This window comes from Cygnus olor, chromosome Z (genome assembly GCF_009769625.2).
Source record: "Cygnus olor isolate bCygOlo1 chromosome Z, bCygOlo1.pri.v2, whole genome shotgun sequence".
NCBI classification, from domain to species: Eukaryota; Metazoa; Chordata; class Aves; order Anseriformes; family Anatidae; genus Cygnus; species Cygnus olor.
The window spans coordinates 30,052,396-30,068,086 of record NC_049198.1 but is presented as its reverse complement, the minus strand read 5'-3'; the positions used below and the strand labels follow the sequence as shown (position 1 = coordinate 30,068,086).

General features: G+C 36.0%; 1 protein-coding gene across 10 annotated transcripts in view; it reads right to left on the bottom strand.

Moving 5' to 3' along the window:
* KDM4C (lysine demethylase 4C) overlaps nucleotides 1–15,691 on the bottom strand; it is a 293,255-nt gene that overhangs the window by 208,198 nt on the left and 69,366 nt on the right. For 8 of the 10 annotated variants that reach the window (XM_040541823.1, XM_040541820.1, XM_040541821.1 and 5 more), the window contains one exon: nucleotides 12,240–12,377. In XM_040541823.1, coding sequence (XP_040397757.1) covers nucleotides 12,240–12,377 — 138 coding nt within the window. Of the gene's footprint in view, nucleotides 1–11,785; nucleotides 12,086–12,239; nucleotides 12,378–15,691 lie in introns of those variants that run through there. The other 2 variants (XM_040541830.1, XM_040541828.1) reach the window with 2 other exon arrangements.

Sequence of the window (15,691 nt, the reverse complement as noted above, 5' to 3'; positions counted from 1 at the left end):
TTAATGATTTTTAAAAGAAAGAATTAAATTAGAATGCTCTTGAACCAATTTATAACCTTCACGTAATGACAAGTAAGCCACATGCAATTTCTAACAGCTATTGAAAAGAGCATGCATTATGGAAAGAAAAGCCCTGTAAGAATACCTGTGCTCAGATACCCTAGCTCATAGCTAGAAGTATTAAGCTTGCAGAATTGTATAGGCTACAGTCAAACTGGCTTGTCCAGAATTACCTGCTTTGCCCAGAACTTGTAAAATGTCAAGAACACTTTGTACTAGTAACTGTAAAAGAACACTCCGCTAGCTTCCTGAGACTGGAGATTACCAAAGAAATGGCATTTTTCAATTTCAGAAGGCAGAACATGAAAAAGAGCAACAACTCTAGAAAAATTCAGAGCAGCACAAATCTTAAATAGACATATAAAGGAGATTAAATAGACTGAATCTGTCCATTACAACTTTTGTGTGATTGCATCAATGCTCTTGAAAGAAAACAGGGTTATGGTACACCAAATAGAAAATAACTTCCAGAAAGTCAACAAATTGGAAATTAAAAAAATAAAGAATTTGATCTATTTCCAGTCACAGATGCCTACAGATTGCACACATTTTCTGAGCCCATACACACTTCACAGTTTTGGGGCTGTCCCCCTGCAGCCCGTGAGTCCCACATGGAGCAGATCTCCACACTGCGGCCCGTGGAGGAGCCCCCGGTGGAGCAGGTGGATGTGGCCTGGAGGAGGCTGCGGCCCATGGAGAGCCCCCGCAGGAGCAGGCCCCGGGCCGGAGCTGCAGCCCGTGGAGAGGAGCCCACGCAGGAGCAGGGGGCCTGGGGGGAGCTGCCGCCCACATGTGGGGGACCCATTCTGGAGCAGTTTGCTCCTGGGCGATGGACCCCGTGACACAGAGCTGTGTGGGAGCAGTTCTTGAAGAGCTGCTGCCTGTGGGCAGCCCCCACAGGCTTAGTTCGGGAAGGACAGAATCCTTTCTTCAGTGAGGGAAGAAAGTGGAGATGAAGGACCAGCAGAGACAAAGCATTAGGGACTGACCACAGCCCACATTCGCCATTCCTCTGTGCTACTCGGAGGGAGGATGGAGAAGAGGATGGATAGAGGGAAGGAGTTTTTAGTTTGTTTTTATTCTCACTACTCCAGTCTATCAGTAATTGGCAATAAATTATATTAATCTCCCTCTGCTAAGTCTGTTTTGCTCATGATGGTAATTGGTGAGTGATCTCCTTGTCTTTATCTTAAGCTATGAGCTTTTTTCACCTTATTTTTCTCCCTCTGTTCTGTTGAGGAGGGGGAATGAGACATCCGTGTGGTGGAGCTTAGCTACCTACAGGTGTTAAACCACAACATCATGACAAAAGTATTTCAGTAATTCCACCACCTTAAACCACCTTACTCTGTAATCACAGACATAATAAGTAGCCATATGATGTGCAGACAGAGTCAGGTATCTGTGTTTCTTTGACAGTCTTTCTTGAAGATTTTATTGTAATGGCTGGAGTTTGCTTTAGTGAAGTAAACAGTATTCTCATGCTGGTAGAGGAAAGAAATATGTACAAATATAGTAACACCAAGAGCTACTACCCCTTATTCTTTTGTCCACCTTGTCTAACTGGAAATACTCCTCCTCATAAAGCTAGCAAACTCTAGCACATTATTTCTTTGTCCTTTTCTTATTATCTCTTTGCAATCATACTGTCATGCTAGAGGGAATTAAGAGATGAAGCAAGAATAGAAGTAAAACTTGCTTTAATTAAACGTGCTAAGACAGCACTCCTTCCAGCTTCTAAATACATGGATTTTTTTCAAGACAACTTTGACAAAACAGGAAGCTAAGCTACATCTAATTAGACACCTCACCTACACACAAAAAAAAGGAACGTAACTATGAAAACCTTTTCTCTTTTCTAAGGTTTCCACTTTCAGGGTTCAAATACACATTTTAGATTTTATTTAAATAAAATTACCTGTAAAGACTTATAGACTAAACGTGTTAGGTCTAGACTCTTTGAGGTCCCAGTGTTCACTGAACATCAACAATATCAGTTATGACAATTGTTTTTGTTATATCGTAATTTTAATGCCACCATTAAAACTCCTTTAAAAAATTCCTTAGTTCAAATGTTTCACTCATACATACATCTACAGTACATAGAAACCATCAAGGTAACTGATTTACAATAAAGTATCAAAATTATTTTGACTTTCAAACACGTTTGCCAAGGGTTTACCTTACAGTCCATTTCAAAGATGTTCAAGAGACATACAAATTGCCACCTATCTGAATTTTTTTCCTCATATCTTATGTAATCTTAGATTTCAAGATAGATTCTTTCTGTCCTGATTAACAAATTAACTGCTGATACACTCACTAAGACACGTATATCAATATCCACCAACGTAAAAAAGGAAAAATGATGCACAGAAGGAGATTTTGTGGGTTTTCTTGACTGTAACATTCCCCTTTTTGAAGAAATTTTTGAAGTCTTTCTCTAATCCATCCTAATACATTACAAATTGCTCCCACAGTGCTCATTATAATGCATCAAAATATTCAGACTTCTGTCATTCTTATACACTGACTTCTCTTAATAGTTTGAAAAAAACTACAAACACACAGCATTTACTGTTCTGTACTAAGATATACAGAAGAAGTAACTGAACTAACTCAGGTGGAATAGTCTGGAAAATCCAGAAATAAGCACAATGACACCAATTTTTTTGTTTATTTTTCATTCCAATGTTTGCCGAATATTTCAAATTAGAGCAGTCCCTTGACTGCTTCCTAGACACAAATACCATTCTAGCTCTCTGAAACAATCCTCGTTTTATTCATGTGGACACATATTTGCAAAACAAACTTCAGGTGAAGAATTCTCCCTCGGAATCCTAAGCATATGAGATGTTGGATTGCAAAGGTAAGATCAAATGATTTTTTGTTAAAATCTATGCATGTAGTGCTCATTGACCAGAGGAGATTAATGAATATATGAGACTATATTAAATACAGAGAACAAACTTAAAATACTCTTCACTGAAGTTATTTGGTGACAGTATTGGTTATAAACTAGCAAGGAGTTATAAACAAGGAAGGAGTAACTTACCTCACCCAAAATGCATGCAAGGTCTTGTATTGAATCATATAGAAGAAGTGAACTTAATATAAAAATACTAATACATCTTTTTCTTTAATGTTAATATTGTAACCAAGTTAGGAGGTGACTATTTATACATCCTGTGAGAAATATGACATGTTCAAGGTGATTGATTCTAGTTTTTCTCCCATCAGCTTTAAAGTTGTAAAGGCTTCGGGCAGAAAGACAAACCTTAGAAACTGAACACGACCACACAAGCACTGAGGTCTTAATTCAACATTTGTCTGTAGAACATTTCAGAAAATTATTTCAAGACATTTTAATAGCCTTCTTTCTGTAAAGTATAGTAGCATGTTCTACTGTGGATTTTATCTAAAAGAGAACCAGTACAAGTTATACAATTCATTTATGATCCTACTGTAGACTTGTAAACCTTAAGACTTTTTTTTTTTTTTTTTTTAACTTGCTGCATATAAACAAGTTGTAGTCACTCCAGGAGCCAGCACAGTGTGGACACTGAACCTGCAGCTGAGAGGTCTTATGTTCAGCTCCTGTTTCACGTATCTGCTAGGCTATATAAGCTCATTTGTACTAAAAATAGCATATACACTTTATTTGCTCTGCTACAGCAAGTTACCTCAAGATTGGGGTATATCACTCATTCTTCTTCAATCATACAAGTCACTGCTGAGACTTAATCAAGGATTGTGAGTTCTGTGCTTATATTTAGTGTTTTCTTTCAAATGTTGGAAATGAAGAAAACAAGACTGTTGCAAATCTGCAATACTGCTAATCAACCTTTCTTCATTTTTACATGAACTTCCTTTGACTCTTGTAAGAAGAAATAAAATTGCAAGTACATGGTTCACAATACATTTGGTGTGAACCTTCTCACACAGCATCTAATCTAACCTGTGATATCCTCTACCTCAAGTCTCAAAACCTTTCATTATCCTTTGTATCACAGACAATTCGTATCGTGCCTTTGACTTCTCTGAACTGTTAAATGTCACTGTAGAGTGGGACTAATATCAACTGCAGGAGGATTCATCTCCTGTCTGCTGTCACAGTAGAAGGTAAATAGGTTAACTGAGGGAAAGCAATCTTCATACAATGCTTTTTCTCTACATACAGAAACATGAGGAAAAAAAAAAGACATCCAAGCTGCCAGGATATTGGTAGGATATAAAATAAATGGTACAAGAATGCAGCTAATTTTTAGCACAACTTCTGGTTAGACAAAAGGTATAAATAAGAGAATACACTGACAGATGGCTCACTTCAATTGCCTGTGCATCCACTGCCACTTGAACCACTTTCTGGCATCTGTGACACCTTCCTGAGCTCTAAGTACCACACAGAGCTCATGGAATACCAGTGCTCTTCCAGCTTGACAGAGAAAGTAAAATATCTTATTTATCTCAAATGGTCTTAGACACCTGTATTTCAGCAACTGACTCAAGCCCAGAGAGCCTATTTTGTGAGCCTCTAGTTCTTAGCTGAAATTCTGCCTTCTGGAAAAACCTGAAATGAAAGTGATCTCTCTTTACAGGTTGACATTAATCTACGGAAAAGAAAGTACCTAGTGACAATGGTTTTTCTCAGTAAATCAAAGATAATTATAATCTGCATTCTGTTGAAAAGTAAGGAAAGACAAACTGCATTGATTTATTTAAAGCTTCATATAAATGATATACTGAAAGGCAAGTTTATTGCAAATTATTGACTTTTTTCAGGAAAAAAAAATCATTTTGTTCATTGGTGAGAGCTGCTATAAAACAAAAACTTCTAAACAACTTGGGGGGTGGAATCCACCAAGAATGCCAGATTGGTACATATATTACTTTGAAAAATGGAACTTCTACAATATCACAGAAAAAACAAACAAAAATTAGATCTCATCATTCCTACTCACTCAGTTGCCAACATACATTCTAACATTTAAAATTATATTTTAAGAAATTCTTCTCTCCTTATTTCTTATTCAAAATTGCATTAAAAATCTGGTATTTCCCTTAACATTTCAGGGATTTTGACAGCACCATTGATTTAATTTCAATTTAGTAAATTAGAACAACTTGCATAAGAGTCCTGTACCAAAAACATGCATGCATACATAACCTTAGTCACACATGCTGTAGCAACACACAAAAGTTTGGCCACATACAGATGGTAAAGATTCAGCAGAAATGTACAGTGAACTTCCAAACCACACAAGACACTACTTAAATGATAATGCTTCTTGCACATAGTGTAGCACTGTAGTCATGAAAAGTCTCAGAATATGAATTCGCTATTACTTGCTCTGCCAAAATGGGAAGATTCAGAAAGCTACAGAACATTATTCTCTGATAAGCTCATGGGTGAAAATATTATTATTATTATACAGAAATGTGAGTTGATGGCATCTGCACCTTCAAAGACAACAACTGTAAATTTCAGATCGTACCAGGTAGACAAATAAAGATACTTCACAGCATGCACTCTGTATCATTTGTATATATACAAAGTTAAAAAGCTGAATTGTACAGACACTCATGCTATAGAAGCCTTTTAAAACTACCTTTAGTAACATAATGTTTCTACAACTGTTACAGTTCTAAACTCAACATGTCACAGTACTAGAAAACTGGAAGTGAGCAAGCTATTGCCCATAGTCCCCATCACAGTAATAGATCTCAGGCCACAACAACCAGGTTTTAGAGTGGGGCATTTTTATAGGTGATGTCCTCAGGAAATACCAAGTTTGTGAAAGTAACAATCAAACTGGGGAAGTAGAAGAGGGCCGTAACATGGGCAAAAATAGTAGATAAAAAACATCAAGATCAAAAATAAAAAATAAAAAAAACTAAAATAAAGAAAAAATAGAAAAAACATTCCATGACAACCATAAAGCTGAAAGTATGCTCATGACACTATGATTACAAAGTTAAAAAAACAACTACAGAATGCACGGGAAGTGGCATGCTAACATCATGAGCAGAAATGGGAAGTATGTAAGCATGTCTGGCTCCTGAATCCTTGCAATATTTCATTAGCAGCCAAGTGAATATAAGGAGGCTAATTATGATTTCTGGTAAGTAAAAGCATTTAACTTTTACATCTTGAATGATGTTGATACCATTGCAAATGAATGTATCAAGATGTATGCTAAAAAAGTTAACCTTGACATGAGAACATAATTCAAACTAGTAAAATGAACTGATGAAATAATCATTCATGAGCTCACATGTAGCTACTTCTGACATTCAGTACTAACACATGGTTGCAGGAGTAGCAAGATTCTTTTTAAGCCTAAACCTTTACATCATTCATCTCCATTCCCTTCCCCCCCTCCCCCCCAAAAAAAGGGGTGGGGGGTGGATTTAGTGGATTTTTTTTTAAGAGATAACTGTACAGTTTTATTGAACAGAAGTAACTAAACATCCTTCTTTAACAAAGTTTTATCTCAATAAATTCTGAGAGGTGGAAAACTGCTATTGTGTGGTCAGTAAGTATAATTTCTTCTCTGATATGATTAATCAAGTCATGCATATTGTTTCTCGATACACATTTCATAACAAATATATTGTTTGGATAAAATAAACCGGGCACGGCTATCCTCAAGAAAATGACTTTTACCCAAATAAATCAGGATAGTAAATAACTTTTCTTCCCTTTAAAACAGTCATAACTGCTTGAGGCTGTTGCAGCACAAAAACAAAATATCTTCACAAATGTCTCCAAACAGTCAAGCTGAAAATCTAAGCCAAAGTTTCATTTAACAGCCTGTCAATTTTTTGATGTGAAGCTAATGAATGCAGTGGCAAACAAATCCATCAAACCTAACATCAAAACAACTGCACTTCATCCCACCAAAGGGAAAAATACAACCTGCAGGCCAGCACTTTGATCTAACCTATCCACAGAAAACACGTTGCTAAGCAGCTACCACCAAAGAATATGCATGAGTAATTACCAACATAATTTTATGAAAGAGAGCAATAATACTTAAGTAACCTCAGTTTCAAGTAGAAAAGGTCGGCAGACTTCTCTCTTCAGGTTCTACACATCAGCTAAAGAATAAAAAGCTTTCCAGTACAGAACCCTTCAACATCTGAAAACAAATCACGTTCTGAAATGAGCTACAGTACAAAGGAATCATTATAATGACTACTAAAATCACCTAGTGTGACTCTATCCCTGATAGATGGCAGTAAAATTTACATACATTTACAGTGAAGGAGAGTCCTCAAGTGGTGCCAGAAAACACACACAGCGAGCAGTAGAGCAGTATTTGGAAATGCCAGTGCTTCCTCTGAAAGCTTTTGAAAGTATGGATGGGTATTGATTTGGGCAAGGGATGACAGGGACTTGTAAGACACTGAGAAAAGAGGATTCGGAAAAGCAGCAGATGGCGGAATGTGGGGCTTTCAGTACAAGATGAAGAGGGAAGGAAAGAAACTAAAACAATCGCCAGCAAATAAAGAACTAGAGAGCCCTCATCTGATCACCCTACTGCTGGACATTTTCTACACAGAACCTCCATCTCAACCCAGTTCTGTGAACATCCTTCAGCCAGCAAGGTTAGGTGGGACCGTGCAGTCCTGACACTCTATACAAGGTCAGACAAAGTGCCTTGTGAAAATATCCCCTATAATTAGGGAATACTTGCCTACATCTAGGTTCTTCAAACAATATTGATAAAGAGCAGCAAAAAAAAAAAAAAAGGAAAAAACTTGAACATGAAAGCACAGGATTTTATTGAAAATTTAAATCCATTTCTGATTATCAAATTAAGTGTATAAAATTCATTGACCCTATCCACTGGAGCTACAATTTGGACAGGTGAAAATCATGACTGAAAACCCAATTTTGGCACCTGTAAATGAGAGGTCTTGCACAGAAGGCCTTGTATGAGGGCAACATTGACATTCATTAAAAAAATCACAACAGACAAAAATAGAACATTAATAAACATAGATGGTCTACAAACATTTTGAGAGGGTGGGGTAGGGGGCTCCCCTCATGCAACTAGAAGTTTAAATTTCTGCTCAAGGAATACAAGATTTTTCTCAGACTAGAGAAGTATCTTTTATCCAGTCTCTTCAGAATGATATTTAATTCATTAGAAATAAAAGAATTATGTGCAAATATTTATATTCAGTGACTGGAACACCTGAACATTACCCCTTCTTCAACACGTAAGGTACTCTGCACAAATCAAAGTGTAAGTATATACTTACAAAACACACAAGCTAATTACTATTGGCCCAATGGCTTTAGCAAGAGTAATAATATACACTGGAGCAAGGAAATTTAAAATGCACTTCATGAAACTACACACTTCCAATGTTGTTCCATTAGGAAAAAGAAAAAAAGCCTGAAGAAATATCCCACCTGCCCCATTCTACCATTTAAATTTTTCAAAAATAAATAGCATTCACCAACCTGTAATTATAGGATGATGATTATTAAGAATATTTAAACCTTTGAATGCTTCTCTTACCCTCATACAACATAACAAGCACAGCTAAAGTACTTGTTAGCTGAGCACTACCTACCCTTTGAGTCTTTAAGTCCCACCATTACCATACATCAATCAGCACTTCGACATCCCTCCACACCCCACACATTTGCCAAGCATGATTGGTTTGTTCCTTTCAGCAGTCACCTCCTATTTCTCTTCCTGCATGTTCTTGCCAGTAGGAAAAGTCTGAGATTGAACTATACTGTTTCTCCCCTTGGCGTTCTGGGACTTTTAGTACAGCTCACCTATTCCTCCAATTCCCCTTGTTTTTTGTTCTTTTAATCTACTTTTTTACTTCTACTTAATTCTATCTAGATCATGTTTTGTATGACCTGTGTCGTTCCTGCCCATCACCCTCTACCTCTCACCACATCTGTGCAGATGTTCCCACTTGACTCACAAAAATGAGAACACAGCTTGAAGCAGCAGCCAAGTCACAGCAAACAGCACACTGGAGATGCCAGCTGGTATTACTTTTCATAAGCTGCCCCTGAGTGGAAGTCTTATACAAACCGTAAAAAAAAATAGCCGGAAGTATGTTCCTGCTCCCAGAGTTGACGGGTAGGCAGGCTACACATACGGAAACAAAGATCACAAGTTCAGTATTTTTAATGATAGAAAATCATTTTGGGAATTTTTATCTATAGTGTGTGCTTAACCAAAGTTTACAGTGCTTTGGGCCTAAATGATCTCTGATTCAATTAACATTTGCAATTGATTTCACAGAATCTTTAATATCATTTCATTTTATGCACGAAAGCAATATTATCACGTAGCCTAAATATTTACTACAACTTTAATGGAAATCTTTGCCTGTTTTTTTTTTTTTTTCCCCAAATTAATGTAGAACAAATATTGACTGTATTTCAGGACTTTTTCTAAGACAGAAACCCAGCTGTAAGTAATTAGAAGCTATTTTGTGAAAATGAATGTGTTGCTGTAGCAAGACAAATAATTAGTCATCAACATACAATATTCTCTAAGGAGAATACAGCAAAAACTGACCTAGGTATTGCTGCATTTTGCTGACACAGACAATTTCTGAAGTACAATACCATGGAACTAAGAGATCCAAACCATATTTTTTCCAATTACAATTCTTGTACATACAAAATATAGAAGAAATAGATAACAAACACAACATCAGCACTCTGAAGAATGACGGAGATGTAAAGCTGTTTTTTTTGTTGTTTGCGTTTTGTTTTTTATGAAATTATCAGAGCATCAAATAAAACTTACTGAAATATAAGTATCCTTTCGGCAGACAGACTCTGTACCTTTTTAATTAGTATTTTCATGAACTTTCCTGAAGTTGTTATAAAAATGATCATAGCCATCCTCATGTTTTTCTAGAGAAACACCATAATCAAGAAACAGAATACCCCACTTGCAATAACTCTAACTTGTGTATGCTTCTGAAATGCCACACAACTACAATTCAAGGATAGATAGCCATTTACAATGCTTTCCCTCTGTTCAATTTGTTTACCCTATTTGTACAGCACAAACAATATACCCAAGTATTATGAAGAACTACTTCACTCCCTTTCTGTTAGTCCATCTCTTCTTATACAATTCCAGTAAAAAATACAGAAAGTCCTATTCACACTTCCTAGCATCTTCTTTTTCATTTAAAAAAATATAAAGTTTAATTCTTGTGTGCTTGTTGTAATAAATATAAAAAAACATTAAGCACTTTGCATTAAACACCATTTGCCAAAGAAACTGGACTTCACATTTGACAATGGTTTTAAAGATTTCTGTACAGAGGGAGACTCACTGAGTCGTTGATTCAGCTGCCCCTTTGAAACTTTCAAACATTTAACTGCAAACACCACAGAGTTACTTCCATTTCTTATATTATATGTGCACACATACAATACTGTGCATATGTATAAAGACCACAGAGCACAGAAGTAAGTCAATGTCCTAAGAGGAAGGTTTTATCTGTGTGCTAGAGTTTTCATTAAATAAAACTGTGCTTACAATGTATATGCCAAGACTACTCAGCTAAAAATTCAGGATTTCAGAAGTAATTTTGGAGTGGTGTGAAGAAATAAAACTTCATTAGCTTTAACAAATATCTTAACTCTGTTGAATTTGATCCTGACTTTGAGTTTAGGGTATGACACAAAAAGTGAGAGGCCATGCTGGAGGCATAAAAGGTCTGTACTGGTGCTGCTGCACACAGAAAAGTAGAAAGTTCTTTTCAAAACATAAGAAATACGAAGCCTGTACACTGAAGAGGATGAAGCTGCAGGTGTCAGTAGCTTTCCTGCACCCAAAGTTAAAATTTACCATTCCTGACATTCAGGTGTGTCAATTTTAGAGCTGCAGCACATTCATACCTTTTAAAATACAAGACAGTTTACCCAGCACAATATGGGCTATGTATCCCTGCCCATATTCCTCTCAACATTATTTCACTGTAGTTATCTTGAAATTTTGAACTATCAAATATATATATATATTTTTTTTCTTTAATAGACTTCACAGTCAATGCCTTAACCATCAGCTATTAAAAACACAAGTTTCCCATTTAAGGTTAAGACCAAGCTGAGCACACTAGATACATACTGCCATTTTCAGTATTTTCACTACCATTAGTACATACCTACATACCACATAGAAAAAAAGATATTTGCAAACCTTTTCCTTTTTGAAGCATATTCAACGTCATTAACAATAATAATTAATAGGGACAAGGATCATAAAATTCTGCTTTTTGAGAACTTTCTCATGATGGTCTTCCAAACCAAAGAGTTTAGTGAGAGCTAACTGTCATTACTTAATTGATAAACCTCATTTTGCAGTGAACTGTCTTAGCAGCTTATTAGCTAATTTTATTAGCTATTATATTAGGCAAATCATGTTATTCTGGTTTTGTTAATAATGTCCATGTCAATGAAGAAAATGCTTCTGCATTACGCGTTCTGGGAAGCATGCTGACAAAAGGTTACCTAAGCCATAATTCTGAGAAAAATCATACAACACTGACAAACAGTAACAAGCACTCACGGAACAAATTGTGCACTTTCATGTTGTCGTATATTTACTCACGTGCTACATATGAAAAGAAGATTAAAAGATGTATGCTACGTACCAGAATTTTTCTGAAGTATATTCAGTAAAGCACACCTGATTTTAAAACCTGCAAATATCTATTCTGTGTTCACAGGTACTTTATCATCTTATAGTATAGCATATATTCACATTAAAGAAGATAAAAGTTGAATTTGTTTCTTTAAACTTTATTTTCAGTTCAATCATTTATGTTTCTTTTCCAGGTATCAGAATTCTGACTTCAAATTAAGTGTCTTCACAAGCAGTGCAGCTTAGAGTAGAATTCAGTCATATACCCTCCATTTGTGTAGCTTCAGCTAAGAACTCCATAAATGGGACTGGTTTTTGAAGAGCAATATATAAAGTAAGCTTCAATCAAAACTCATTACTGAGAGGAATATATGTTGCTGGCAAGAAAAAAAAGAGCAACTAAAACTAAAACTTCAGTGGTAGTATAAGTTACTAGCTGAAAGTTCTCCCTTTCTCACTGGCTTTCACAGATTCCCACCAGAAATAAACAACGAAAAGACTTATACATCAGTTTTCTGCAATATGACTTACCAACTTTGCTGCCTTTCCGTAATCAATCCATCGGATAGTGGCAAAGTTTGTTGACTCCGCACAGTTAAAGCCATGGTTGAATCCTGCATGGTATCCATATGGGAAGGTGATTATAAATTCCCCTGCCTCTTGTGTAACCTATAGCATTAAAAAAAATTTGCAGTGTCAGTTCTGCTCCTGAAGCAACGAAAACTATACTTGCATTTACAATTATCCAAAAAAAGCTTTTTCCCCCTGCACACAATTGTGATTTCACACATACAGAAATAAAATATTTGAGACTTTTTTTTTTTACTGTAATTTGGATGGCTTCTCAGCATAGCTACATGTATTTACAAATTCAGAAAGTACTTTCAAGAAAGCAAGTCTTGGAAGAGGTATTTGCTGGGAATAAGACCTGGCAGGATAGGGAGCTGAAAAAGACACTGGAAAGAATGTACCAATTTTCTTGACCAAGAGGAAGCAAAGACATGGTGGTCCAAAATACCCAAAGTTTCCATCCCAAAATACTAATACACATTAATTGTTGAAGAAATTATTCTGTTCACCACCCTGAAATTGTTTCCCTAAAATTGCACCAGAACTATTTTACTGTTCTTGAAGAGAGACCTTATGCTCATCTTTCTCTCCCATACTCACCTGAGGGACTGACGGGGCTTTTAAGTTGTATTGATGATTGAGTATAAAATATGAGAAACTAAGCTAGTAAGCCTTGGCAGTTAGAGAAAATGTTTTATACCAATGGAACACATCAGAAGTAAAACAGTGAAACACGATACATTTGGGTCCTCAAGGCAGTATCTTGAAACCAGTTCAGACAGGAAATGAGGACTAAGAATTACCAATTGCATTGCACCAATTATTCAGCACTACATCTACTAACACCAAAGGGGATTCTTGCATTGGATATACCATCTAGTATGTTCCAGTTTTAAAGTGGCATTTTAATCGCTTAAGCATTACTTTAAATTTGATTTTAATGTGCCCCTGTCCTTCTACTCATTCTCTTTAGGCATAATAGACATAGTAATTCTGGTACTGCTCATGGCCATAATTCTAAATGCCTAAAGAACAGGGGACTTCGAAGAAGATTCTCAAAGAGGAAAAACTTGACTATAATTAAGCTCTGGCACTGCTTTAGAAAATACGCAAGGGTAGTTCTATATGGAAACTCTGTTTTTTCCAAGTACAACCAAGAGCAATCAAAAGTATGCTGAGACCACTGACTCAACACGAAGTTACAGGAACAATAAAAATAAAATTAAAAAAAGCTAAAAACACCATGACTATATTTTGTACAGCATAAAAGAAACCAAATTCCTAGCAGTTTGCAAGATCAGACATCAGATATAAGAGGATTCCGGAATAAATTAGAAAAACATGGAGTAAGGTAAGCAAAAATCGGTCATGATATTCTCTTTCAAGAAGGAAAAAAAGAAACATTCATCTTCGTACACTCTCATGGACTGATGCTCTCCTCTGGAGACAAAGAAAAAGACAGCACTTCTGGTCACTCACTGATGTTCCTTCTGGGAGATTAAAGCTATACCTCTGTAAAGTCAGACACAAAGACTGTATCGAGGACAGGCTAGCCAGAGACCAGAAATGGCACGCTGTCTTCTCAACTATCTGCTACGAGTTGATCAATAAACTAGAAGATTCAGAACAGTCAAATGAGATTCCCCATACCCTGATGTGTCTTTTTACATGACAAACACTTCAGAAGACAGGCTCACTAAAAAGCAAACATCCACTTAAACTCAGCAGATAATCTGAGCAATGACAGATGACTGTTCAACAGGACACATTTACTGATTACAGGAAAATATGAGACTTCCTAGAGATGAAATAGATTTTCATTGTGTGACAGTGCTTTGTACAAGCAATACAGCAACTAAGGAATTGGAAGGGCAAATAAAGACACTTTTTTTTTTTAAAGGGAAACACACTTACGGTTTTAAGTAGCAAAAAGTGAAATACTTTAAACAATTACCAAAACTAAAATCACAATTTGAAATATTTTTCCTATTAAGAATCTGCTTTTAGAAGCCTCCTTTAGAACCCTCAAAGTTTTCATCTGATAGTATTACAAATCCTTTCTGTGCTTTTCATGTTTAATGCAAGAATAAATACACAGGGTTAATGCTTCTCCTATTGATGCAAGTTTCTGATGGTATTATGGGAGGCTGCAAAGAGGAAAAACAAGAAAAATATGCTTAGCAAAAAATCTAAGGCATTTAAAAAATAGCATTTTACTTTTTGCATTTGCACTTCACAAGGTTAATATTTTTGTGGGTTCATATGCAGTGTATACATGCAAACACAGATACAGGTGCATATATTATAACTGCTACTGTAGTACTCCAACAATCGCTGTGGGAATGTTTAAGAAAGATTATTCTCAATGCTAGCAATTCCAAAATTTATCTCAATACACACTCCCACTGCTGACAGTTTAGCAGGTGTTCTATTGCAACAAGCAGCAGTTCAGCTGCCACCTGGTAGGCGTAGGCTGTCTTATCAGCGTTCAGCACATTTCCACTTCTATCACTTTGAGCCATGAGAGATCACAGCCTGGTTTTCTCTATTCACTTTCTCACTGAATCCCATTAATTACAATTACACTTGGGTACAGTCTGCTTTCTCCAAACACTAGGTGACAGAACCAAACTTAAATTTTTAACTATTTCTAGCACTTTCATTAAAAAAAAAAAGAATACAGGTTAAATCAGTACTCTGAAATAAGAACATCAACTCCTTCACCCACCTCAAATGTGTGATACTGAAAACAAATACGTTGGCATTCAGCAAGATGCTACTTCAAACACAAACTACCGAAAATCATACTGTTCAGAGTAATGTTCAGTAAATCCAAAACTATAAATTCAGTTATAAAACCTTTCATTTTGGAAGGTTTCATCTGACACTTCATGACAAAGCACAAGCCTATGAAGGGAATCAGTAGTTACCTATCTATTACCAAAACTGAACTCAGCAACTACATTTCCATATGATAATAAATCATTCAGAACACAAACTACTCTTTCTATTAGTAATTTATTCAAAAAGAAGCTTGTTTTCCAAGGCAGGCAGTATCATTCTAAATGCCTACATTTCTTCAATTTTATACATAGGTTGATTTAAGCATGAAAAGTGAAGTAATCTTCCAAACGGCATACAGCAAATCAATAGCTCCATCCCACATATATTCTCTGTCATAAGACTAATGCTGAATTTCTCACAAGATTCTTTTAATCAAGTAACCTTTTTAAATTTGTATTTACTGTTTTACCAAAAACATTACCTGTCAGTGCCAGTTACTGCTGTTTTACTAGTAACAGTGCTATTGATAATTAATGTTGTTGTAGACAATGGTATAAATGTTTGAGTACATTTTATATTGTTGACAAGTATCTGTAGTAGAATACATTTAAGGACATAATCTCTAATTA